At 44.0% G+C, this 26,773-nt stretch overlaps 1 protein-coding gene across 1 annotated transcript in view; it reads right to left on the reverse strand.

The window, feature by feature from the left end:
- Nucleotides 1–6,176, reverse strand: part of LOC119658811 (protein ABHD1) — a 50,885-nt gene extending 44,709 nt beyond the window's left edge. Inside the window, exon 1 of the mRNA XM_038066532.1 lies at nt 5,774–6,176. Coding sequence (XP_037922460.1) covers nt 5,774–5,794 — 21 coding nt within the window. The 5' untranslated portion in view covers nt 5,795–6,176. The remainder of the gene's footprint in view (nt 1–5,773) is intronic.
- Between the last annotated feature and the right edge of the window lie 20,597 nt (nt 6,177–26,773).

The raw sequence follows: 26,773 nt of genomic DNA on the forward strand, positions 1-26,773 counted from the left end.
GACTAGATGCCGCTTCAACGTATTATGGCTCTCGGGTTTCGAAGGTTATTATCTCCTAATGCAGTCAGCATATAATGCAGATGTGTATACAGAATCATTTTATACATTCATTTGTGAGGATACAAAAACAAAACATTGGAATCGGTTCACTAACTGTTATTCGCTCCCACACAATTTGTCAGAATACGATTGTATATAAAATTTGGTGTGTATGGGATCTACAAAAACCTTACGGATGCGGTCATTGGTAATGTTCCGGGTGTTTCTTAGTGATATGTAATTGTAAAATTTCATATTGAATCTCGATAAAAATAAGAAGATAAAATCAGGAATCTGCCTCCGAGAAAATTGAAACTTATATATAAACAAATACAGTGACTCAAAGTGAAACTCGGAAATTAAGGTATTTTTTTATACTGCCTTTAGGGGTCTAAAAAAATGTAGGAAGTAGACAAACTTATTTTTGCCTGATTCATGTTTATATCCTTGAAAACACAAGCAACATTTATCCAAATTAATTTTCAACGAATTTAAGTTTGAAAAATGAGAAAAACTGATCTCAAATTGAAACTCGGACAACTGGCAATACCGTTACTCTTTTAACAGAAAACGCAGAGAATCCCCAAAATTTGCAATCCCCTTGAAATTGACAATCCTATTTTCATTCAGATTTATTTGTTGAGCAAAGAAAAGAGATACATGTGCGGTACAAAAGGAATAATAACGCTAACCTACGGAAATATCCGGCCTAGCCGATTACATGTTATAAAGTGAAAAAGTAGTGCATGTCAGTGCTCATTTGACTTAACATGTGCTTAAGCCTAAGAATAATTTATAACTTACAATTAAACAAACATAACACAAAATAGTACTCCATACTGGAAAACGGGAAAAGGGGAGTTTTTAGTCACCGATGGACAGGATTGATCGACGGAATTGGAGTAAAACGCAGTCCTTTCTCAATGGTGGTAGCATTCTGAGAAAGGACTACCTTTTACTCGATTTGGACCTGTGCAAGGACAGTGACCCAAGGCGGGAGGGATGAAGGACTTTGATATTGCGGGGCATGTATTGTGGAGCCTAATTGATAGGAGGGACCTTAATTTAGGGAAGAAGTTTATGCTTGGAGGTATTACATATTGTACAGGTTAATTAGTGTCTATTGTGTTAATCTGGACTAAGTAAAGAAAAATAATAAATGGTGATCTACACCTGCGCGGGGATTGTCTGCCAGAACCTTGGACTTACGCGTTTAGCCTCTGTGAAAGTCCGGGGCACAGTTAGATACCAGACAGCTACCACACTCCCTTTTTCTCCTCAAGGGGGGAAATCAGTTCGGGTAGGCACGATTTCAAATTGTTTTGCGCACAGTTAGATACTAGACAGCTACCTCACTCCCCCTTGCCTCTCAAGGAGGGAAATCAGTGCGAGTACACACGATTTCAAATTGTTTTGCCCTTGAGCATGAGCGAGATGTACCGAAAACCCGATCAGCTGTGTTTGACATACCGCCCGGACTTGCCAATGTATTGAAACAGCTTTTTGTTATATGCGTGAGCACGCCGTAGTACCAGAATAGCAAAAGCTCACCGATCTCTCTCTTACCAATACGATTTGACGAAGATTATGCATTTTCCTTGTTTAGCGTCTCTGATGTGTACAGATAAGCTTCTGCAAGCACATTTGCAAGTGGGGTCATTTTTGTAAGGGTACTGCCTATAGTAGATCTACTGTGATTTTGCGCTTGAGCATGAGCGAAATGTACCGAAAATCCGAACAGCTGTTTTTGACATGCCGCCGGGCTTGCCAAAGTGTGGGTGAAACTGGCACGTTTTTGTCTACGCAGAAGTGAATACGTGAAACTACTACGTTCGGCTAAATGGGTGAACATGCTTGGTGCCATGGCTGACATATTCTTTTTATCTCTCTCTTATCAATACGATTTGACGAAGATTATGCCTTGTCCTTCTTTAGCGTATCTGATGTGTATAGATAAGCTTCTGCAGGGCATTCGTAAGTCGGGTCATTTTAGTGTGGGTACTGCCTATAGTAGATCTACTGTGGTCCGGGGAGAAGCTTTGTTAAAAGGAGGAGATGAAGGAATGAGGGGGGACGTGATGTTTGAGAGGAGAATTACTGTCGGAGAGGAGAGCCAGCCCTGACGCCTAGTACCTCTGCTCGCGTAACAATGCATTGCGTTTAGCGAGATCTTTTAACAGCGGGTTGGGGTGGGACAGCGACTTTTTCAGTCCGACGCGCGACAACATGATCATGTGCGGAATTATGGGGCAAACCCCGGAAAGGTCGTACAGAAGAGAGTTTTGGTGAAATTTTTGGTTTGGCCTTCTGTATTTGGCCGTGCATTTCCTGAGTATCGTCCTTTCAAAGCCTTGGAGGGCTTCTGCTACGTTCGGTGACATGCCTATGCTGGGAAACCGTAGGTCAGGATTGGACGAATAAGAGTTTTGTATAAAAGGGTTTTGGTGGCAGGGAACAGGACCCGGGATGAGAGGAGGCTTTTTAAGGCAGTTGAGGCCTTAAAGGCATTGGCAATAGCAGATCTGACGTGAGGGTTGGATTTGAGTTTGTTGTTGAGGGAGATTCCCAGGTATTTAATGTTTGATTTCGGCTTGAATGTGTGGTTAGCCATGTGGAAATGCAGGTTTTTGCTTTCTGACATTGTGCGCCAGTGGTAATTCCCACTGGGGTTTCTGAAGCAAATAACCTCAGACTTAAGGGAATTAAAGTTAAGGGCCCACCGGTTGAAATAAGCGATGACCTTATTGGTTAGGATATTGAGAGAGAGGGAGGCTAGTGAGGGCCTGAGACCACTCGCATATAGGATGGTGTCATCAGCGAAGAGAATCCCTCCTGACGCGGGAGGACCATTGTCGTTGGGGGAAGAGGGCGGGAGAAGGGCTGCCTGAGTTTCCGTTGTCGTGGGAGAGTTTACGGGAGGGAGGGGAATATCGTGGAGGAAGATATTAAAAAGTTTGGGGCCTAGAAAAGATCCCTGAGGGACTCCTGAGTTTACCGGCAAGTTGATGGAGCGTAGTCCATCGAAGCGCACGTGGCCAGTTCTGTTGGAGATGAAGTCTGCGAGGATTCTGAATAAGGGGACAATTGAACTGGATTAGTTTGTAGAGCAATCTCTCTTTCCAAACTGAATTAAACGCCTTTTCGAGGTCTAAGGCGCAGGCTACGGTGCAAGGCCTGTTTTTCAGTTGATTGAGGATATGTTCTTGCAGGTACATGATTGCCTGCTCAGTGGATTTGAGGTTTTCGAAGCCGAATTGATTAAGTGGAATGATGGTGGAGTAGTGTCTATTGAGGTGACTTAGTAGGATACGTTCGAAGATTTTTCCAATATTGGAAAGAAGAGAGATAGGCCTCATATCTTTGAGATCGTCCGAGCACCCTTTTTTAGGGATAGGCATGAGAAGGGCTGATTTCCAAGATACCGGAAAGTGGCCGCTGTTCAGGCAGTTGTTGAAGAGGATGGCGAGACGATGGTAGGCGCACACTTCCGCAGAACAAAGTTAAGGATGCCATCGGGGCCCGAAGATTTTTTATTGTTGCAATGGGAGAATGGCAAGTTCGACGTCTTCTAGGGAGGTAAAGAAGGAGACGAACGGGCCTGTTTTGACTGTATCAGCCGGGCATCTGGGAGAGAAGGGGCAAAGATAAGACCCTTCCAAGCTCAACCTTTTATCGCTGACAGCATTGGCGACCACCGAGTTCCAGATGGGGTCCGCTGGCGATTTGGCTCTGAATAAGTGGCTGAAATAGTCTTCGCAGGCGAATATTTTTTCCTCAGGGGGGTGACACTGGTTACTTATTTTTATCGGGGTTTGGTTGAAGTTAGTATATATCTTTTTCTTCCGGCCTATCGATTAATTATTAAGAAAACTTGTGGGCCGGGTTTGGGAGATTTGAAGAGTTTCTTGTAAGATGCATTCAGTTCGGACCGAATAGCTCCATTGATTTTGCTGGACAGGTCTTTGATGATCTCGGAGAGGAGACGGTAGTCAGCGTTGCATCTGTTCCGTAACCGGTGAAATAAACGCTTCCTGCGCTGCAGTAGTCTGTTTCTATCGCGGACTAAGAAGAGGGTTGAGGGGGAAAGGCACCCATATTTGTAGTAACCAGGTTCTTTAACTGGAGCGTGCTTGTTAATTGTAGTTTCGAAGGCAGGGTTCACTTTCCGGATGTATGTATCTAGCTCAACATTAGAGTGGATGCGTGATTTGTCCAAGGGAGGGCCCAGCACACTGTCTAAGTCGCGTTGGAAATTATCCCAGTTTGTCAGATTGAAACATCTGCATTTGTGCGGACGGTGGAGTGAACGGAGAATTTGCTGTAGATGTAGAGAGAGGCTGAGGGCATGATGGTCCGAGTGGGCTGCTAAAGAGGAGCAGATAGTGACACATGCTGAGAGATTGGACGAGATTATAAAGCAGTCTAGGAAAGAAGAAGCACCAGGAAAGGGTGGCACTCCCGCGTTAATATCTGCGTTAAGGAATGTGCCTGACTGGAACCAATCGAAGAGCACTTTGCCGTTTTCGTTGTTAACTGAGTCGCCCCAAGATACGTGCCTCGCGTTTAGGTCACCGCCGAGGATGAAGGCGTCGAAACTGATCGCGATTTCCCAGAGTTCGTCCAGAGTGGGAGTGAGGTGACGACCTGTGCCACCCGGGAAGCAAAGAGAACGTATTAGGACTCGGAGGATGCCATCGCCCCTGACAGAAAGACTACTGCTAACAGGCAGTTTGACGCCAGTACAGCCGATGGGATATTATTTGCCCTTAGTCCCGCTTTGACTAGTATCGCTGTGCCTCTGCCCGCACCGTAGCGGAAAGTACTGTAACCGGGAGTATGTAATTTTACGTTGGGGGCTTCCCCCAGCCTGGATTAAGATCGTCAAAAGATGGGATCAGTGAGGGAGGGCGGTCCAGTTGGCATGAGGCAAAGTATTAGGCTGCGAGGCACGAATAGGCGAAGGTCTGTCAAGGGGGGGGGGGGGGGGGGGGGGAAGAACGAAGCAGATCGAAAATGCGGGATGCTTTTTGCTCTTTCTTTACGCTGGATAGGTTCCAGCCTACGGAGGCACTTAGAGAAGTTGGCAATGGGTGACTTCCCTTTTCGGGGCTTCTTCCAGCTGATCCGTTAATACAGTAGGGTATTTTTTTGTGACTATATTGGCCTCTGCGTCAGAGTTGGAAGTTACACGGAAGAGGCTCAGATTGGTGCCATTGGCTCGTGACCACGGGGTGGAAAGCCTAGTTACTCGGACAGGTATGATCTGCGTTAGGTCCTTGATTTCCGAAGCCACGTCTTCGGGAGTGAACTCATGGGGGGAGATTCATTTGAGGATGAGGGTTGGCTTCCTCTCCTCTTTCAAAGTGAAGGAATGGTCTTCCAATTTCGTGATCTTAATTAAATGTATTAGTTTCCTATGGATTTTGGGACAAGTGAGCCGGACTTTGAGCCTGTCGGTAATTTCAAATGTGGCATTTTTGTCTATGTTCTTGATTACAAGACCCAGTGTCCTGGCAGTCAATCCATACAAGAAAATCGGGGGGAGAAAGCTAATTCGTATGTTTGACTAACGGTGGAATGGCCGTGTCGGCGGATTTCGAGGTTCCGGGACGTGCGTGCGTCGCTTCGGGGCGATGCTCGTTGTCAGAGAAGAGATAATATGGGTTTTTGTTCGCTGGGGTCTCGTTGTCCTAGATGCCCAAGTCTGTTTGTTTTCGTTTGAAGACAGACTTACCTGAAACAAATTTAAATTCATCTGGGAAGCCTTGGATGTAGTTAACGCAGTAATTTGCTTCACCAGTCCCCAGGAGGGAAGCTCTGGTCGTCGTCGACAGTTATGATGGGGCAGTCGTCACTTATCATTTCTTCGGCCGTAATGGTCTTGTCGGCCGCTATGGACGGGGACAGTGTTTAGTGTCCCTCGAGTAAGGCTGATTTCCGCACTCGAGGCGCGAGGCTTGTACCGGTTTCACTTTGTTAACGCGAAGTCACGGTTATTAAAACTCTAACTGGCATTGTTTTAAAGTTAAATAAACCGTTAATCAAACACAGCTAAACAATTGAATAACGATGATCGTAAACTTGGCAACAGCGCACAAGTCCAATCTGAACACAGTCGAGAGCAATCGCCAGAACGAACCATTCGCTTCGGCGGACACAAGCGAACTATCCTATTTTCATTCTACGTTGAGAAACCTTAAAGTCACAGTTAGATACTAGACAGCTACCTCACTCCCCCTTGCCCCTCAAGGAGGGAAATCAGTGCGAGTACACACGATTTCAAATTGTTTTGCCCTTGCGCATGAGCGAGATGTACCGAAAACCCGATCAGCTGTGTTTGACATACCACCCGGACTTGCCAATGTATTGGTGAGATTGGCAAGTTTTTGCTTATGTATAAGTGAATACGTGAAACAGCTTTTTGCTATATGCGTGAGCACGCCGTAGTAAAAGAATAGCAAAAGCTCACCGATCTCTCTCTTACCAATAGGATTTGACGAAGATTATGCATTTTCCTTGTTTAGCGTCTCTCCAGCGCTTATTATAAATCATTTTAAAGACGGTTTATCAGTACGACAGATCGCGACTTTTGTAAAAGGAAGTCATTCTACAGTTTATGACACATTAAACTATTTAAAACAAGAAAAACTTTGAAAAACAAACCAAGATCAAACAAACGGAATATCAGCATCCAAAAACGATGGATAGTACGGAAAATAAAAAAAAATCCAAAGTTAAGTGTTCCAAACTTAACTTCCATTTTGGAAATAGTATTGTTTACCGACGAAAGTAAGTTCAACGTTTTTTGCTCCAATGGCCGATCATATTTTTGGAGAAAGCCAAATGAGGAATATAAAGAAAACAACTGACGGCCAACAGTTGGAGGTTGGCCTGTGATGTTTGGGGGTCAATGTTAGTCGCTGAGCTAGGAAATTTACATTTTATTGACGGAATCATGGACCAGTATAAGTATCTACAGATTCTGAAGCAAAAATGTTACGAGTAGTGCCCAGAAATTGGATGTAGCCGATTGTTTCTATCAGGATAACGATCCGAAACATAAAACCGTAAATGTTCAACTGTGGTTCCTTTATAATTGCCCGCATGTTTTTCATCCACCCTCTCAATTCCCAGACTTTAATGTTATCGAACATTTATGGGCATATTCGGAGGAAAATTTGAAAAACTATTCGATTTCTAACATGAAAGACTTAAAGAACTCTTTGAATTACGAATGGAATAGGATTGACCCCAGTTATTGCAAAAAACTGGTGCACTTGATGCCAAGCAGATTGCAAGCTGTCATCATATCTTCATATTATAAAGATTTCTAAGTGTCCCACTCAATTTGAGATAAAATTTGCTCATTTGTCGAATTTCAGTTTTTTTTTTAGAAATTAATGAGAATAAATTTTCCTTTGATTTTTAAGGATTTGTTATTTACATGAATAAAGCTTTGTAATTTTCGGTTGTTTACATTCTTTCCGTACACTCTTAATGGTCTTATAAAGAAAACAAGTCGGGAAACCGGAAGCTTGGCGCTTCAGGTTTTCTGTTTCCCTATGTGAAGAGCATAACGTAGTTCTCCATTGGCTTATAACATTGACCCGAGATATTGAAATCGTTCAGTTCTGGGCAGGTTACTACCATTGCCAGAATTGAGCGATTTAAATATCTCGGAGTGCAGGTTACCGACATTTCCAAAACTCAGCGATTTAAATATCTCGAGGGGCAGGTTCTGGCCATTGCCAGAACTCAGCGATTTAAATATCTCGAGTGAATGCTATCTGCCAATGGAGAACTGCGTAATGAAATTATTTCACACATTAACGCAACCTGGATGAAGTGGCATTCCCCAACTGTGATCGACCTGTGATCCCCTTTGTGATCGACGTATCAGCGCACGTCCCAAATCTAAAATTTACTGCAATGTCGTCCGTCTGCCGCTCTCTATAGTTCTGAGTGTTGGCCGACTATAAAGGACAATGAACGGCGTCTTGCGGTAATGGGGACGAAGATGTTGCATTGCACGGGTGGCGTGACACGTTTTGATTACGTCTGAAGTGAGAATATCCGCGATCGATATGGGTTTGCATCGATCGTCGAAAAACTGCAAGAGAGGCGTTTTCGATGGTGTGGTCACGTAATTCACGCTAACGAGAATTCAACAACCAGTATTGAAAGAACATCGAAAGCAATGGTGAGCAACCAAAAAGCCGGCCAAAACAATGGTGGCTTGATACGCTGGACGGGGATTTAAAGGTCTCGCGATTACATCCTAATCAGGCATTTGATAAAATAAAATGACAAAACCGATCACCACGAGCTGACCCCCCTTGTGAACTGAAGGCTCAAGAAAAAGAAAAGGATATGAGGAGCGACGAGTGCACGACAGCTCCCTGTAATATAGCGAAAAATTCCATTGCCCTCAATTCTCTAGAAAGCGATTTAAATAAATCATTTGATGGATTTAAATAAATCATTTGATGGAGCCCCCCTTTAAACTCCACCTAAATTTATGCTACTCACTGTATGCGTGGGATTTTATAGCTCCCATCTGTCCACCAAATTTCGTTCGGATCGGTTTAGCCGTTTTGGAGAAAAATGCGTGTGACAGACAGACAGACAGACATTGAATCGATTTTAATAAGGTTTTGTTTTACACAAAACCTTAAAAAACATCTTTGTGTCCGAGCTTCACTTTGCACCACTGTAAAGTTCCAGAATGAAGGGATTGTGGTAACAGCACGATTTGCTCCGGTGTCACGGTCGCTATGTGGTGAACACATGGATTATAATTCGCTTCCAAGATGTGGTGCGCTCCGAAGCCTAATAAAGAGCCAAGAAGGATTTAGTCGGAGCAGCCAAAAAGGCTCCACTCCTGACTTAAATCAAGGGAGCAGCTATTGGCAAACTCCACTGGAAAGTAGTTAGGCGAGTTTGGAGAACTGTTTATTTGCAAATTAACTCACTTAGCGCTAAATCTAATTTTCTTACTGCACTTCCCGTGATTCATACAAATTATGCTTGCTCAGACGGTATGAAGAAGTTTTGTCTGCATATATTATGAACGGCCAATACACGGAGTGGGTCTCTTTCTTCTCATATGTTAAACTCTATATTTACCGTCGTCATCTCAGGTGCATCTATATCATATTTCTTTTGTGAGAGATATGGATGGGTGGATGGCCGGTTGATGATGATATTGACTTTGAATTATAATTTACTATGAATGGAACAGAATAAAACTAAACTTCTCCTACTACAATATATTTTTATAATTTGTAGATATGTATTTCGAGAGCTACTTACTCTCTTCCTCAGTACTTTAGCTACATAGTTTTATTTTATTTAGAAAGACTATAAGCAGCAGAACGATAACTATTTTTAAGGTTTTGTGTGAAACCCGCCTTATGGCCATCCCAGAAGTACAGATTGGCATGGGAGTAAGAGATATAATAGTGCACAATTTGGATAAGTTTGAAGAAAATCCAACTATTATTAACAAAATTATAGGGGGTGAAATTGCCATTTTTTCTGCATTCTACAACGTGTATGACGTCATTATCCCATAGTTTATAGAGTTTGTTACATAAGATGAACGCAAAACCTTTATACCCGAAGCGCGAGTGGTTGCAATTACTTACAGTGTATGGATATGAATATTGTACAGGATTGATTATAAAAGATAAATTATTATTAGCTGTGAGTATTTTAGAGGATACTCTTTTACCGCGGAAGAGGAGAGCAAGATCGCACCGGTTCCTTGAGGAATTAATGTCTCACTCCTTTGGATTTTAGAATAACTGCTTCTATTACGGTAAGGTAAACTTGGTGCATATCTTACCTACAACGCTAAGTCTTTAATTGACCGTGATATTCGATTGATACTGCATAAACTCCTGGTGAATGTGACTCCGTCCAACGAAAAGTTATCAGTACTTTCCGGAAGGAGTACGGCCAGGGGAAACACAAGCTCCCCTTCATATTAGACCTCGGACAATAGAACATAAGGAAGGGTCCCAGGTGGCAATTGAATTCTTCATGCCTTCGCGCTACTCATTACTTAAAACACAGGTTCAGTGTATGACTTATTCCATCGTTGTTGCCATCTCATGTAAAATTCCTTCTTAGTGGCATTTTGGAAGTCCATAGTCACTTCGGATGGATTTCCTTCCTTCTTTAGTATAAATAATGCGCCTCGTTCGCTACAAGATCTAACGGTTCGGTTCCTGCGATGATGTCAACTGCCTCATTCAATTTTGTTCTAAATGCGCTTCACAGCCTCAGCGCAATTGGCGGGAATATCGAACTGACTTTTCTTTGTTCCACTACGTTCTTCACTCTTCTCATTCAGATAGACGTTAAGCTGTCTGCGAAGATGCTTTTGCCTCTGATATTATACATAAACCTTGCTAGAAATTTACTAACCTTTTGTGTTTCCTATCGGGGCACTTAGACTATGCCAAAAAAAGTTAAACTTGCTAGCGAGCACCACCCCCAAATATTTAATGATCTATGATATTTAAAGACGTTGCCTGCTTTTGCATCAAAAATCTGTCATTTCGTCATACTCGATGTTCCCCAACGGTGTTTTCAATACGGAATCCTAGGAAACAACTGCTTTCACAATGTATTCTTTCCGCCCGTCCTTTGCCTCCTACTGTAGAAACCTCTCGGAGGGGTAAATCTATATTCGTCATCATCGTCTACGGCGCAACAACCGGAATTCGGTCTAGGCCTACAGTAGTAAGGAACTCGAGACATCCCGGTTTTGCGCCGAAGTTCACCAATTCGATGTCCATAAAACCTGTTCGGTGGTCTGGCCTACGCCATTGCTCTATCTGAAGCAGGACTTGCCGCGTCTTCTTTTTCTCTAATTTTTTCTACCTATTCCTTTCTATTTTCCTTATAGACCATCCAGAGTGGATCATCCTCACCCATGCGGAACAGCTCTTTAAAGTCGAAATAGGCCCAGCTGGTTGCCAACAAGTGCACACGGATTTTGTCGTCGCAGCTATTATTGGTTGTGATTGTGGACCCCAGTGCTATTCGACGTTGTTTCTTTCGTTTTTGATGCTGACATCACCACCATATATTTGGCCTTGCCTTCATGAAGGTGCAGCCCAAGATCTCGCGCAGCCTGCTCGATCTGAATGAGGGCATTTTGTACATCTCGGGTTGTTCGTCCGATGATGCGAATATCGTCAGCATAGGTCAGTAGTTGGGTGGATTTGAAGAGGATTGTGCCCCTTGTCTTAGAAGGTTGTATATGTTGAATAGTCTCGAGATGAACGTGTCACTTTCATCTGGTCTCATACATTGGTCAAGGTCAGCTTAGTAAGTTTTATCAATTTAGTCGGCATTCCCAATTCACTTATGGCCTTGTACAGTTTTACCCTAGTTATGCTCTCTGTTATGCTAGGGAACGAGATGATCCAACTGACGGCCACCTTTCAACAGTTCGCATGCCGGAAAGAGAAAATCTAATCTGATGCTAATTTACCTGGAGTAAAACCTCTTAGATATGAGCCGATGCTCTGGCCATATGGGGCGAAAAATATTTTATAGAAAGTACTCAGCAACGTGGTGCCTCTATAATTGTGGCACTGCGTGATATCCCGTTTTCGGAAAGCTAACCCAAAAACCTAAAAAGATGGCAAAACTGATTGTGAAGGCCAGCCCGCAAATTCAGCAGCTTCACTGAAATGTCCCATCGACAAGCGCTTCCATGTCTCTGTATTAGTCAAGCTGGGCAATTTCAGGGCGGGGTTCTTTTCAATCATTCAATCCCTCACGTCTCATTATCCAAAATGCCTGGTGCCATTTAACCAATCTGAGGATTGCACCGGAGTCTGAATAGAATAGAGGAATATCTCGCGAACCTTGCGAAAAACATACGCGAATCTAAAACTGAAAATAAAAAAATACCGGCCGCTCATCCCCTCTATATTTCTATGGCCTTGAGGGTGCCGCCTAGGCTGTTCAGAGCATTCGTGCATTACTCCACAAATCTGGAGGACGTCGCCACTGAGTACAAACGTTATCTAGGGGCAAAGTGCAACAAGGTGGTTAGTATCAAAATATTTTCCATTAAAAGCCAATTCCAATTTTCATGCCGATTGGTTGAACGGTTTCAGAGTCTATCGATCACAAACGAATATATGTATTACAATAACTTCCATTTTTTATTAAAATCGATTCAATGTCTTTCTGTCCATCAGTATAGCTGTCTATCTGTTTCTCCATCATCTGCTACAAGAGATTTACCTCGAAACCACTCGAGCTAGTGCCACAAAATTTGGTGAGAATATGTAGGCTGTGAACCGCTGCACGTTCAACCAGTTATATCATTTTGTGCTAGGTTATGGGAAAGGGACCAACAGTAGTCATGTATGAATGAAAGGATTCAATTAGTACTTTTCGAAAGTGGTCGAACTTAAAATGTTTGCCCCAAAAAATGAAACAGGTCTCTTTCTCTGAACATATCCATCCGAAAAAGTCGCAGTGATACATATATATAAAATCTAGGCTTAGAAATACACCCCATTAGGATATCTGTTCAAATGAAGTTAATAATGGTACATTACTATATTTTAGACATTTACCCGGAAAACACCCTTAAGTTTATTCTAGAATTACAAAATTTGGCATCAGCATGAAAGCAATCAAGTTATTATTAACATTATTAAATTAAGTATTAGAAGGATAAAGTTTGGTATTTCACGTGAATTTATTGCACTCTACAGACATGTATGATCTGAAAGTAAATTGATATGAAAAGCGAGTTGGAGTTTGGAAACATGTCAAGCAATATTTTGAATTTTTAACTGTGTACGAGTGGGAAAACATGCTTAGATGAACAAAAGCCTTTGTACCCGAAGAGTCCAGGTTCCGGTATTCCAACTTGTTATATAATAGACTAGCTGATTCCGGCAGACCTTGTTCTGCCTGTATATTTTTGCAGAAATTGCTGTTTCTCTTCAGGTACTAAAAGAAGTGATGCAATCTGATGATATACTTGGGATCCTTTCAATCAATCTTGAGCGAACCTGGCGTGGGCGTCCAGTTTCACGGCCTATGGCTTACTTTTCGGGAATTCTAACAGGTTTGAAAATAGAAACTTTGCTCGCACATTTGTAATTCGTACACTATGTTGTTGTGATGTTTCGGCAGTCCTGGAAGTGGAAGCTCAAACTCGCAGGTTGTCAAATCATGCATCTTGCTTTTCTGATGTTTCAGCAACTCTTGAAGTATAAGCTCTGATCCGGTCATATCTTCTGAGTGAGTGTCTTCCTTCTCATCTTTCAATGTCCGATTTTTTGGATACAAATCTGAGTAATTTTCAGAATTTAATCTTTCACCAACCAGGGTGAAAGGTGTATAAGTTGATCAATTGTAGCGCCATCAAAACTCCGCCAAGCTATTAACATAGTAAGCTGGTCCCAAGCCCAGGTAAAGGAGGAGGGTTTGAGCAACGTACTCTGTACTGTCCTCAGTAAAATAAAAATAAAATGCTGAGATCAGGGAAAGAGATAAATAGAGTATAATTGGAGTTATTCCACTATGCTAACTACTACCTGATCTCTCTTGGTGACAGGTCTCGCGAGAGGCCGACCAAGAAAATGCAAACAATGTCGTTACAAACATGATTATCGGATTGAGTCACAAGCCTTGGAGAAATACTAGAGCATCCACCTCAGTCGAAGCGGCAGGACGGGCCCCGGTCCTGTCGAGAAATGGGCAAGGGTTCTTGACGCATGGACGGCGTCAGGACGTAAGAAAATTAGTCCAAACACAACGAACAAAACAAATGCGTTTTGAAAATGCGTGTCTGCACGCTAAATGTTGGCACCCTAACTGGAAAGACCGAGGAACTCGCAAGTGGCCTTCGGAAAAGGCGCATTGATATCTGCGTTCTGCAAGAAACTTGATGGTCTGGTGTCAAAAGCTGCGACATTGAACGCGAACGCGGTAAAAATGGCTACAAACTTCTCTATTTTGGTAACCCACCCACTCAAAATGGTGTTGGCATTGCCATCTCAGAGGGTTTCCGTGATGCCATTAAAGAAGTCGAACGATTTCATGATTGGCTGATGAAGCTCACCATTATATCAGCTGATCGCACTATTCACTTCTTCACCGCGTACGCACCACAGACAGGTCGACCTGACGCCGAGAAAGATGCCTTCTGGCAACTTCTCGATGAAAAGACTTGTCACGTGCCTTCTGATTGTTGGCGACCTTAATGGTCATGTGGGTGAAAAGGCAGACGGTAACAGATGCCATGGGGGAAAGGGGCTCGGAGCGCGCAATGAGGGTGGCGAGCGTATAATCGATTTTGCGGACATCCATGACCTTGTACTTATGAATACATGGTTCATCAAACGATTGTCTCATCTTCCTAAATTTTATAGTGGGAACAGTAAAACGCAAATCGATTAAATTCTCATAAGAGGCCGACATTTTACCACCGTCACTGATTGCAAAGTCGTTCCCTATGAGACCGTCGCAACTCAATATCGGCCGTTGATTGCCGTCCTGCGAATTAAGCCACAGATAAAACAGCGTGAGGAACGCACTAGCTTGCAGCGCGTCAAATGGTGGCGATTTGGTGAGAAGAAAGAAGAAACGATCCCACTCTTGCAATTGCCGACTATTACGAATGTAGAAGAAGAACCAAATGAAAGACACGATCCAGAAAGCGGCCTCTGCAACCCTCGGGGTCACCAAGCCGGGTAAGTGGTACATCAACCGTGATACTTGGCTTTGGAATGATGCTGTTCGAATGAAGGTCCGTGAAAAGAAACGCCTCTACCACAAATTTCTCCAAGATAAAACGCCTGCTAATTGGCAAATTCATAAGAATGCCAACCAGAAGCAAAGAAAGCGGTCGCTGTCACCCGAGCGAACCATTACAAAAATCTTTACGATAAACTGGACACTCGGGAAGGCGAGAGAGATCTGTATCGACTTGCTAAAAGCTGCAACGGATAGGTGGCGAGAATATTTCGAGCAGATTTGAACTGAAGAATTTGTTCATCCTCCATTTCCACAATCATTGCCGACATTTGGACCAGTTCCACCTGTCAGCGCAACTGGGTGTTCTGAGGTGGCGGGGAGGAAGACGGGACGGCAACCTTGTCCGCTGAACCAAAACCAAGTGGCCGAGGAGAACCTCCACGTGGTGGCACCGGGAAATGCTGTATCGCATTGGCTTGCCGGCCGTGACGCAGTAGACGAATGCTCCAAGCCCTAGCAAAGGCGATCAGACCCGAGTCTGCACGAGGTACTGGTACCATGGGAACCGGGGTAGCCCCTGGACTCTTATACTTCGGGAGAATTCCTATCGTGGGAGCTTCATGGGGGCTGTTGGTGATGCTCAAGCGAGAAGAGACCTTCCGGTCTCGGCGTGGTGTTGCGTTACAACACGGGTGCTGTACTCTTTAGTTGGGTAGAGATTTAGGTAGGTCTTGCATCCACCAGTATGAATATTAAGCCATGTACTTGCATAGACTGGTACCGTTGTTGCCTGTCACAGCGGGGCTCTGATTGTGGTCCCAAAATCAATCCATGTCTTAACAAGACCGTAGGATTAAGTCTCCACGACAGCTACCTACGTTAAAACCTAAGGACTTAACTGTCAGCGCAACCGGTGCTCCGAGGTAGCGGTGAGGAAAACGGGGCACCGAGAGACGCTGTACTCACTTTGGTTTGCCGGCCGTGATGCAGTAGGCGACTATTCCAAAGGCCTAATTGGGGCGATCAGATCTGAGTCTGCACGGTGACTCATCTGAAGTGGTAATTGGCTACGAAACCTTACCAGGGGTATACTGGTACCATGGGAACTGGGGTAGCCCCTGGACTCTTATACTTCAGGGGGAATTCCTGTCGTATATGAGTACAGCTCGGTTGTTTGCGGTTGGCCCCCTAGTGGGAGCTTCATGGGGGCTGTTGGTGATGCTCAAGCGAGAAGAGACCTTCGGGCCTTGGCGTGGTGTTGCATTACAACACGGGTGCCGTACTCCTTAGTTGGGTAGAGATTTAGGTAGGTCTTGCATCCACCAGTATGAATGCTAAGCCACGCCCTTGGTATAGACTGGTACCGTTATTGCTTGTCTCAGCGGGGCTCTGATTGTGGTCACAAAATCAATCCATGTCTTAAGAAGACCGTAGGATTAAGTCTCTACGACAGGTACCTACGTAAAACACTCAAGGAGTTAACTGTCAGCGAAATTGAAGTCGAGGAAGCAATATAACGAATGAAATCGGGGAAAGCCATAGTACCTGACAGCATCGCATCTGAGCTCTGGAAAGCGAAGAGCTGGGATCCTACACTGTGGCTCAGTGAATTCTTTAATCCGGTTATTCAGGAAGGAAGAACACCATCTGACTGGCAAGAAAGTACCACTGTTCCAATATGGAAAAAGAAAGGTAGTTCAGCAGAATGTTCAAATTACCGTTCGATCCGATTACTTTTCCACACCATGAAGATTTTTGAACGCATTCTTGACAACCGTATTCCCGAAATCGTTGAAATAACCGTGAATCAAGCAGGATTTGTCAAAAACTGCAGAACTACTGACGCAATACACGCTGCGCGGTTACTCTTTGAGAAACACCGTGAGAAGCATCGCCCTCTTTACATTGCATTTCTGGATCTAGGAGAGTGTTTGACCGTGTGCCACACGAACTCATCTGGTATGCTTTACGACAACACTTGGTACCAGAAGAACTCGTGCGCTGGGTTCAATTGCTCTACCATAATCCGAAAAGTAAAGTTCGAAGTATGGCGGGTGTATCAAAACCGCTTTGTGTCTCTGTTGGTGTTATCAAGGAAGCGCCCTCTCACCATTCCTCTTTGTTCTTGTTATGGACACCGTCACACGGGATATCCAACGTCCAGCGCCATACACACTGCTTTATGCAGATGATGCATCTGATAACAAAAATGATCTGGGTCTCAGATTGAATCTAAACAAAACCGAATTTTTGACGACCGATCCCCATGAAACGGACACAATCACTGTGAGCGGCAGTGGTCTGCCCAGAACTGAACGATTTAAATATTCCGGGCCTTCGCTATCAGCCAATGGAGAACTGCGTTATGAAATTGCTTCACGCATTAACGCGACTTGGATGAAGTGGCGTTCCACAACTGGTGTTCTTTGTGATCGACGTAGCAACGAACGTCTCATATCGAATGCAATGTTGTCCGTCCTGTCGCTCTCTATGGTTCTGAGTGTTGGCCAACTGTGAAAGACAATGAATGGCGTCTTGCGGCAATGGAGAAGAAGATGTTGCGTGGGAGTAGTGGCGTGACACATTTTAATCACATCCGAAATGAGGATATCCACGATCGTTATCGGGTTGCACAGATCGGGGAAAAGTTGCGAGAGATGGTATGGTCACGCAATTCGCGCTAACGAGAATTCACTTGCCAAGATTGGTTTTAACATCGAAGTCGATGGTAAACGACCAAGAGGTAGGCCTAAGCAACGGTGGCTTGATACGCAGAATGGGGATTTAAAAGCCTCGATATTGCACCCAGATCAGGCATTCGATAGAGCCAAATGGCGAAACCGACCACGACGAGCCAATCCCGCTTGTGAGCGGGACAAAGGCTGAAGAAAAAGAAGAATTGTAGCGCCATCAAAACGAATGATCGGTTGCAAGGTTTGACAGTTTATTGATCGCAAATGGGTATATACCAACTACTTCCTTTTTATATAATAGATGTATAAGATATAATAAAAGAATACATTTTTTTAACAATGCTTTTTTGCTTATCAATCAGTAAGGAGGTGGACCCGCAAGGTAGATTTGCTCTCTTACGAGATGGTATTGATCCCCGTTTACGTGAATCAAAATCACTGCGATGATAAGTAAAAAAGATAAAATAATAAGATGCTATAACTCGCTGATAAAACCTAATCCAGAAATTTTAAATTGATTATCTTTCGACACCGCAATATCGATAGAAAAAAATGTAAAAAATTGTCCACAACAGAAGAATGAATATGACCGTGGTGTGTTCACTTACACATACGCTGAATATATTACTCCTTAACGAATCCCTAAAATCGGAAAGAAAATACTGGATAAATTATGGCAGATAAGTTGATTCATATTTAATGACATTGATCATTATTAATTCAGTCTTCTATTTCTTTTTAGGGCTACAGGAAAGAGATGTTGTACATACTTTCACAGCATGGAGGACATTGGCAGTGCAACTTATACTGACCGAAAAAGGATACATAATCATTAATATGAGTACAACGGAAAGCGCAAGGCTGTCGTATGGAAGAACGCGGTTCACATCTCACTGGTGGCAGTTGGATTTGTATAGTGATTTGACGTTGGATACCAGTCGACTCAGCTGTCAATGAGTACTTGAGTCAAATTAGGGTAATAATTTCGGGCGAGCGTAATGCTGACCACATTGTCTCCTATAGGGTAGTGTAATCCTGTAGTGTACCGTTATGTTCTTGAATGAAGTGTTCTAACACACTTACGATCCACTTTAATTCCACCCAACTACTGGCCTATGCTGACGATATCGACATCATGGGAAGAACTACCCGAGACGCACAAACTGCCTTTATCCAGATCGAGCAGGCGGCACGAGATCTTGGGCTGCATATCAATGAAGGCAAGACAAAATATATGGTGGCAACGTCAGCACTGAAGACTAATCAACCAACAACATCAAACCGGACTGGTCAAACAGGAAGAATAAGGATAGGAGAATACAATTTTGAGACCGTTGACAATTTCTCCTCTCTAGGGTCGAAAATCACAACCAATAACAGCTCCGATGATGAAATCCGCGCACGGTTGTTGCCAGCTAACAGAACCTATTTCAGCTTACAAAGACTGTTCCGCCCGAAACGTCTCACCATAGGGTCAAAGCTCTTACTGTACAAGACTATGATCTTGCCAGTCCTCATGTATTCCTCGGAAACTTGGGTTCTTGGCAAGAAAAATTGCGAACTCTTGGCCGTGTTCGAGAGAAGAATCCTCCGAAGAATTTTTGGCCCCCTACATGAGGATGGACGATTCCGTAGCCTACACAATGACGAAATCTATGAGCGATACCATGACCGTCCGGTTGTGGATAAAATCCGGCTCAATAGGTTACGGTGGGCAGGCCCAGATAAACCTCCACCATGCGAGAGCTGCATCTGCAGTGATTGCAAGGGCAAATTCCAAGGAGAACATTGGAATAGTGCTGGCTCAGGAGCCCTGGGTGTACCGGGGGCAGATTCGCGGTCTGCAAGGAGGAGACATGCAGGTAATTTGGGACTCGTCTTGTGAAAAACCAAGAGCTTGCATAATTCTCAAACGTAATCTAAAATACATATGTCTTTCAGAGTTCTTAACCGGGGACCTTGTGGCTATCCAAGTCTCATTGGAAGCCGGGAGGAGCACTCGAAAGGTAGTGGTAGCATCGGGATACTTCCCAGGAGACGAGAGCCGGGCTCCACCGGAACAAGTCGCAAAGCTGACGGAGTATTGCGAGGAGAGGGCGTTACCACTTCTTCTCGGCTGCGATGCCAACGCCCACCACGTAGTGTGGGGAAGCAGTGACACTAATCGTAGAGGTGAGTACCTTCTCGAATTTATTCTTAGTAATAAGTTAGAAATATACAACGTAGGGAACACTCCAACATTTGTGACCAGCACCAGACAAGAGGTACTAGATATAACTCTAGGAAATACCCTAATGAACGGGATGGTCAGGAATTGGAGGGTGTCGGATGAACCCTCAATGTCTGATCACAGGATAATCAGATTCGACATTGAGGGTAACTCCGAAATAAAAAGAATAATAAGGAATCCCAAGAGAACGGATTGGGAATCCTACACAATGCACCTGAGCAACAACATTGCCCACCTTCAAGGGAGTGGTGACATCAGGAGCGAATTAGAATTAGAAACGGTGGTGGAAGACCTCAACACAATCGTCATTGACGCATATGAGGCCAGCTGTCCGGCCAAGACAGTCAAGTCATCAAGGGATGTACCATGGTGGAACAGAAACTTAGCCAGAATGAGAACGGAGGTACGAAAACTCTTTAACCGGGCAAAACAAACCGGGGACTGGCGGAGGTATAAAAATGCACTGACTGCGTATAGCAACGCCATCAGGGAAGCGAAACGGAACAGCTTTAGGGAATTCTGTGAAGGGATTGAACAGATCACAGAAGCAACTAGGCTGTACAAGGCTGTAGCCAAAGACGGGAGGATATCCTCTGTCTGCTTGAAAAAGGAAGATGGGACATTCACCGAGAATGAGGAGGACAGGGTACACCTGCTTCTCAGAACTCATTTCCCGGGGTCCTACTCCTCGGCGGCAGGCGACAATAATCTGCCTGACACCCCAACAACGAATAAAAGGGGAAGGAAAGAGAGCTGGAAACTAGCAAAAGAGGTATGCTCGGAAGCTAGGCTAAGATGGGCAGTGGGAACCTTTCAACCAATGAAATCTCCCGGAGCAGATGGCATTTTCCCTGCACTTATCCAGAGGGGCCTAGGAATTATCCTAGAGTCTCTTCTGAGGGTGGTAAGGGGGAGCATAGCACTGGGTTACATACCAAGGGCATGGAGACGGGCAAAAGTGGTCTTTATTCCGAAGGCGGGTAAAAAGGATCCTTTTCACCCTAAATCTTTCAGACCAATCTGCCTAACATCGTTCGTACTCAAAACGGTGGAGAAGGTCATAGACAACTATATTAGAACTAACGTTCTAAAGCGTAATCCCTTACATCACCGTCAACACGCTTACCGGGCAGGAAGGTCAACTGAAACTGCTCTGTATCAGCTGACAGAGGTACTACGGGACGCCATTGAAACAAAAGAAATTGCACTGTGCGCGTTTTTGGATATCGAAGGAGCATTCGACAACACATCGCACGCAGAGATACAGGATGCCCTGAGCCGCAAAGGAGTGGGAAACACCCTGGCACTCTGGATGGGCAAAATGCTAGAAAGCAGACAAATAGAGGTACAAACAGGTACAAATTCTATTATCATGAACACCACTCAAGGCTGTCCACAGGGCGGAGTACTATCGCCGCTGATGTGGAGTATGGTAGTGGATGAACTCCTGGACGTGTTAACTAATACTGGAATACAAGTCCAGGGCTACGCGGACGACATTGTTCTAATCTGTAGGGGCAAATATGAAGATACCCTATGTGATAGAATCCAAACTGGATTAAGGGTTACTAGTGCCTGGTGCAGGAAGGTGGGACTGCGGATCAACCCAACCAAAACCACCATAGTACCATTCACTAGGAGGCGTAAGCTGGATCACCTGAAAGCCATAACATTACATGATATGGAGGTGAAACGAGAAACAGAGGTCAAATACTTGGGAATCACGCTAGACCAAAAATTACTCTGGAAGACACATGTCGGAAACACTTGTCGGAAAGCCACGAGGGCTCTGATGACTTGCAGATCCATAGCAGGAAAAAAATGGGGTTGTAGCCCGAAGATACTACTTTGGATATATACTGCAATAGTAAGACCAATGATTACCTATGGAGCGGTAATCTGGGCAGAAAGAACCCAACTCAGCACACAAGCCAGGGAATTACATAAGCTCCAAAGGCTGGCTTGCGTGTGTATCAGTGGGGCAATGAGGACATGCCCAACGGCATCCCTGGAGGTCCTTCTGGGATTAACCCCTCTCCATCTGCACATACAGATGCAGGCAAGGAGATCAATATTCAGGATGGCCGGTAGCATGAGTGAGGCGGGGAGCTGCCTAAATCGAAGGAAGATTGATATCCTTTCTAGGCGGTATCCCGAATTACTGATACCGAGGGACAACATGACAACGAGGTTTCACTTCGATAAGAAGTTTGAAACACGTTGGAGTAACAAGACAAACTGGGAAAGCGTGGCTGTGACATACGGCTTAAACCAGCAACTGATTACTTGGTACACTGACGGATCCCTCACAGCAGAGGGAGCGGGTGCCGGTGTCATTGGTCCAAGGAAAATGTACTTTGAGCCAATGGGCAGGTACACTAGCATATTCCAGGCGGAAATTTACGCCATAGACAAATGTGCCTCCTTTAATCTGCAAAGGAACTACAGGGGGCAGAACATAGCTATTCTCACCGATAGCCAAGCAGCGATCAAGGCACTTAGGTCCAACCAGGTGAACTCTAAACTGGTATGGGAATGCCTTGAGAGACTGAATACACTCGGCTCGTCCAACAAGGTCTGGATACTTTGGGTTCCAGGCCATGCTGGGCTGGAAGGCAATGAGGCAGCGGATGAACTAGCCAAGAAGGGAGCAGGGATGCCTTTACACGGGCCAGAACCCTTCTGTGGAATCGGAAACGGTTTCATGGCTATGAATCTAAGAAACGAAGAAAAACGGTTGAGGGAACTATATTGGGCGGGCCTACCAGGGATGGAGCAGTCCAGGGTGCTTATTGGGGGATACGAACCCATGCGCACAAAGGATTGCTTAAACCTCACCAAAAAGAACCTCCGAATCATAGTGGGAATTCTCACTGGTCATTGTCGGCTGAACTACCACCTAGGGAAGCTAGGGATATCTACGGACACTGCCTGCAGGTTTTGTGAGGAGGAGGACGAAACCTCTATGCACGTCCTGGGACAGTGTCCAGCACTTGTGCAAAGCAGGTCGATACATCTGGGAGAACACTTAATACCAGATGCAAAGCTGAAACTTCTGGAAGTGGGGAACATACTAAAGTTCCTAACGGTTACTGGCCTGCTTGAGATACTATGATCAACAGGTACACTATAACCAGTAAAAGGGGTACAATAGTTCTTCAAGGACGCGGTGCGACTTTCCCTTAACAAAATAATAATAATACGGTGGGCAGGTCACTTAATCCATATGGATGAGGATAATCCCACCCGGAAATTCTATAAGGGCAATATCTATGGTAGAAAAAGAAGACGAGGCAGACCCTGCCTAAGATGGAGCGATGGCGTAGGTCAGGATGCCAGACAGCTTTTAGGGATATCGTATTAGTGGACCTCGGCGCCAAACCGGGATGTCTGCAGTTCTTTATTAAGGCAGGCCTAGACCGGATACCGGTTGTTGCGCCGTTGATGATGATAGGTTTCGAATATTTTTCCTATTCTTCTGACAAAGTATTACTATAACTATCCTTGCCACAATAGATGTACACTTGTCCTAGCAACAGTCATTGTCATAACCTTCAAGTCATACTTTCATGGCTTCTTTGGCATAGACATTTTTAATTTATAGCGCCCACGAAACGACACTAGCATTTCATCGATGCATGCATAGGCTCCAATTGAATATACCGTTTTACCATTCTCAATGAATTTTTAGAATGAATTTTAAGAACTCCCACCTGATTGTCAGAGGTGGTGGTGTTGTTATTCGAGCTCGGAGCACCATGCCAACGAGATAGTGAATCAAGTGTATATCGGCCCCCTTATATGTTCTGACATTCATTAACGCTGAGAGGTGGCGACGTTCGATCAACATGTGGTCAATTTATTTGAAAATGGTCCCGTCTGGAGAGGCCCATGTATGTTTGTGAATCGCTTTCTGCGCAAACCAGGTACTTTCAACAACCATTTCGTGTGACAGTGCTAATTGAATAATCCACAGTCCGTTATTATTTGTATTTTGGTGTATGCTATTTGGCTGTTAAAATCCCCAAGTATGGTTTGGATATCATCTAGGCCTCAAAATATGTCCCATTCCAGTATCTGCTGAAATAAACTTGCTAATAATGTTCAGGAAATCCATTGATTCCTTGCCAGCCGGCGTTTCGTCTGGCAGTAAAGTAGATGTGTAGAATAATACTGATGATTTTATTTTCCGGACAACTTAATTTATACAAAGGAAACTTACGTTTTTTTGCTGACACCTTGAGAATTATTTCAAATCGTTATCATGTTTTTAAATTTGTCTGGTGGTGTCTCATGACTTGTCTGAGAATTCTTAACCTATTTAGTCTAAATGTTTAGTCTAACGATCAGGTAACAATTCGTACTGAATAGGATGGAATGTGCTTGTTTCAAGTGAATGTGTTTCGTTTGAATTGAATGTTACATGATCATTATGAAAATGAAATGTGTTTTGTTTGTGAATGAAAAATGCTTATGGTGTGCAAATTTATAATAATAAATAATAGATTATTAGACACAATAATAAATGATAGATTATTAGACAAATAGTATATTACCAACTTTTAGAAATTGACTAAAAACCCCCCTTAAATTCATCCTAGGACTTCCAGCCTAGAGGACAATATTTTGTTTACACTTGCCAAATTTCATGGCAATCTGGCCATTACCACTAAAGTTATAGCAGTTCAAACTTAGCAATTCCCCGCGAATTTATTGCTTCCACAGCCATGCAAATACGATGCTGACGTCATAATTAGCGAGAATAATTGACATTCGGGTGAAATATTAAAGTTGTATTTATGAAGAATCTACTTCTCCCCAGCCCTTTTTAAGATTTTGTGTAAAACACTTATGTGAAATCTAAGCCTCGAGAGATGTCTAGGAGTACCAAATTTTGCACCGGTATAAGGGGCAGTATCATACATACGCATTTCAAGTTTCATGAATTACTCCAACATTCTGTGTCAAAGTTATAGCAGTTTAAAGTTATCCATTGCCTGCAAATTTACCGCATCCTAGACCATACAAATAAGATGTTGACATCATAATTAACGGGAATAACTGACATTCAAGTGAAATATTAAAATTCCACTCATGAAGTATTTACTTCTCCCTAGCCTTTTAAGGTTTTGTGTAAAACAAAACCTAATTAAAATCGATTCAATGTCTGTCTGTCTGTCTGTCACACGCACTTTTTTCCAAAACGGCTAAACCGATCCGAACGAAATTTGGTGGGCAGATAAGAACTATGAAATCCCACGCATACAGCGAGTGGCATAAATTTAGGTGGAGTTTAAAGGGGGCTCTCCATACATGCAAAGGGGGGATTCAAAATTTTTTTTCACCGGATATAGGCGTGTAGGATATCAAATGAAAGATCTCGATTTGTACTTTCCGGAACAGATATTATCATTATTCTGTTAACGGAAAGTTGCACCGCGTCCTTGAAGAACTATTGTGCGCCTTTTACTGGGTATAGTGTACCTATTGATCATAGTATCTCGAGCAGGCCTGTAATCGTTAGGAACTTTAGTATGTTCCCCACTTCCAGATGTTTCAGCTTTGCATCTGGTATTACGTGTTCTCCCAGATGTCTCAACCTACTTTGCACAAGTGCCGGACACTGTCCCAGGACGTGTATAGAGGTTTCGTCCTCCTCCTCACAAAACCTGCAGGCAGTGTCCGTAGATATCCCTAGCTTCCCTAGGTGATAGTTCAGCCGACAATGACCAGTGAGAATTCCCACTATGATTCGGAGGTTCTTTTTGGTGAGGTTTAAGCAATCCTTTGTACGCATGGGCTCGTATCTCCCAATAAGCACCCTGGATTGCTTCATCCCTGGTAGGTCCGCCCAATATAGTTCCCTCAACCGTTTCTCTTCATTTCTTAGATTCATAGCCATGAAACGGTTTCCGATTCCACAGAAGGGTTCTGGCCCGTGTAAAGGCGTCCCTGCTCCCTTCTTGGCTAGTTCATCCGTTGTCTCGTTGCCTTCCAACCCAGCATGGCCTGGAACCCAAAGAAGCCAGACCTGGTTGGACGAGCCGAGTGTATTCAGTCTCTCAAGGCATTCCCATACCAGTTTAGAGTTCACCTGGTTGAACATAAGTGCCTTGATCGCTGCTTGGCTATCGGTGAGAATAGTTATGTTCTGCCCCCTGTAGTTCCTTTGCAGATTAAAGGAGGCACATTTGTCTATGGCATATATTTCCGCCTGGAATATGCTAGTGCACCTGCCCATTGGCTCAAAGTACATTTTCCTTGGAACAATGACACCGGCACCCGCTCCCTCTGCTGTGAGGGATCCGTCAGTGTACCAAGTAATCAGTTGCTGGTTTAAACCGTATGTCGCAGCCACGCTCTCCCAGTTTGCCTTGTTACTCCAACATGTTTCAAACTTCTTATCGAAGTGAAACCTCGTTGTCATGTTGTCCCTCGGTATCAGTAATTCGGGATACCACCTAGAAAGGATATCAATCTTCCTTCGATTTAGGCAGCTCCCCGCCTCACTCATACTACCGTCCTGAATATTGCCTTCCTTGCCTGTATGTGCAGATGAAGAGGGGTTAATCCCAGAAGGAGCTCCAGGGATGCCGTTGGGCATGTCCTCATTGCCCCACTGATACACACGCCAGTCAGCCTTTGGAGGTTATGTAATTCCCTGGCTTGTGTGCTGAATTCGGTTCTTTCTGCCCAGATTACCGTTCCATAGGTAATCATTGGCCTTACTATTGCAGTATATATCCAAAGTAGTATCTTCGGGCTGCAACCCCATTTTTTTCCTGCTATGGATCTGCAAGTCATCAGAGCCCTCGTGGCTTTCCGACATGTGTCTTCTAGAGTAATTTTTGGTCTAGCGTGATTCCCAAATATTTGACCTCTGTTTCTCGTTTCACCTCCATATCATGTAATGTTATTGCTCTCAGGTGATCCAGCTTACGCCTCCTAGTGAATGGTACTATGGTGGTTTTGGGTGGGTTGATCCGCAGTCCCACCTTTCTGCACCAGGCACTAGTAACCCTTAATCCAGTTTGGATTCTATCACATAGGGTATCTTCATATTTGCCCC

This window comes from Hermetia illucens, chromosome 6 (assembly GCF_905115235.1).
Source record: "Hermetia illucens chromosome 6, iHerIll2.2.curated.20191125, whole genome shotgun sequence".
NCBI classification, from domain to species: Eukaryota; Metazoa; Arthropoda; class Insecta; order Diptera; family Stratiomyidae; genus Hermetia; species Hermetia illucens.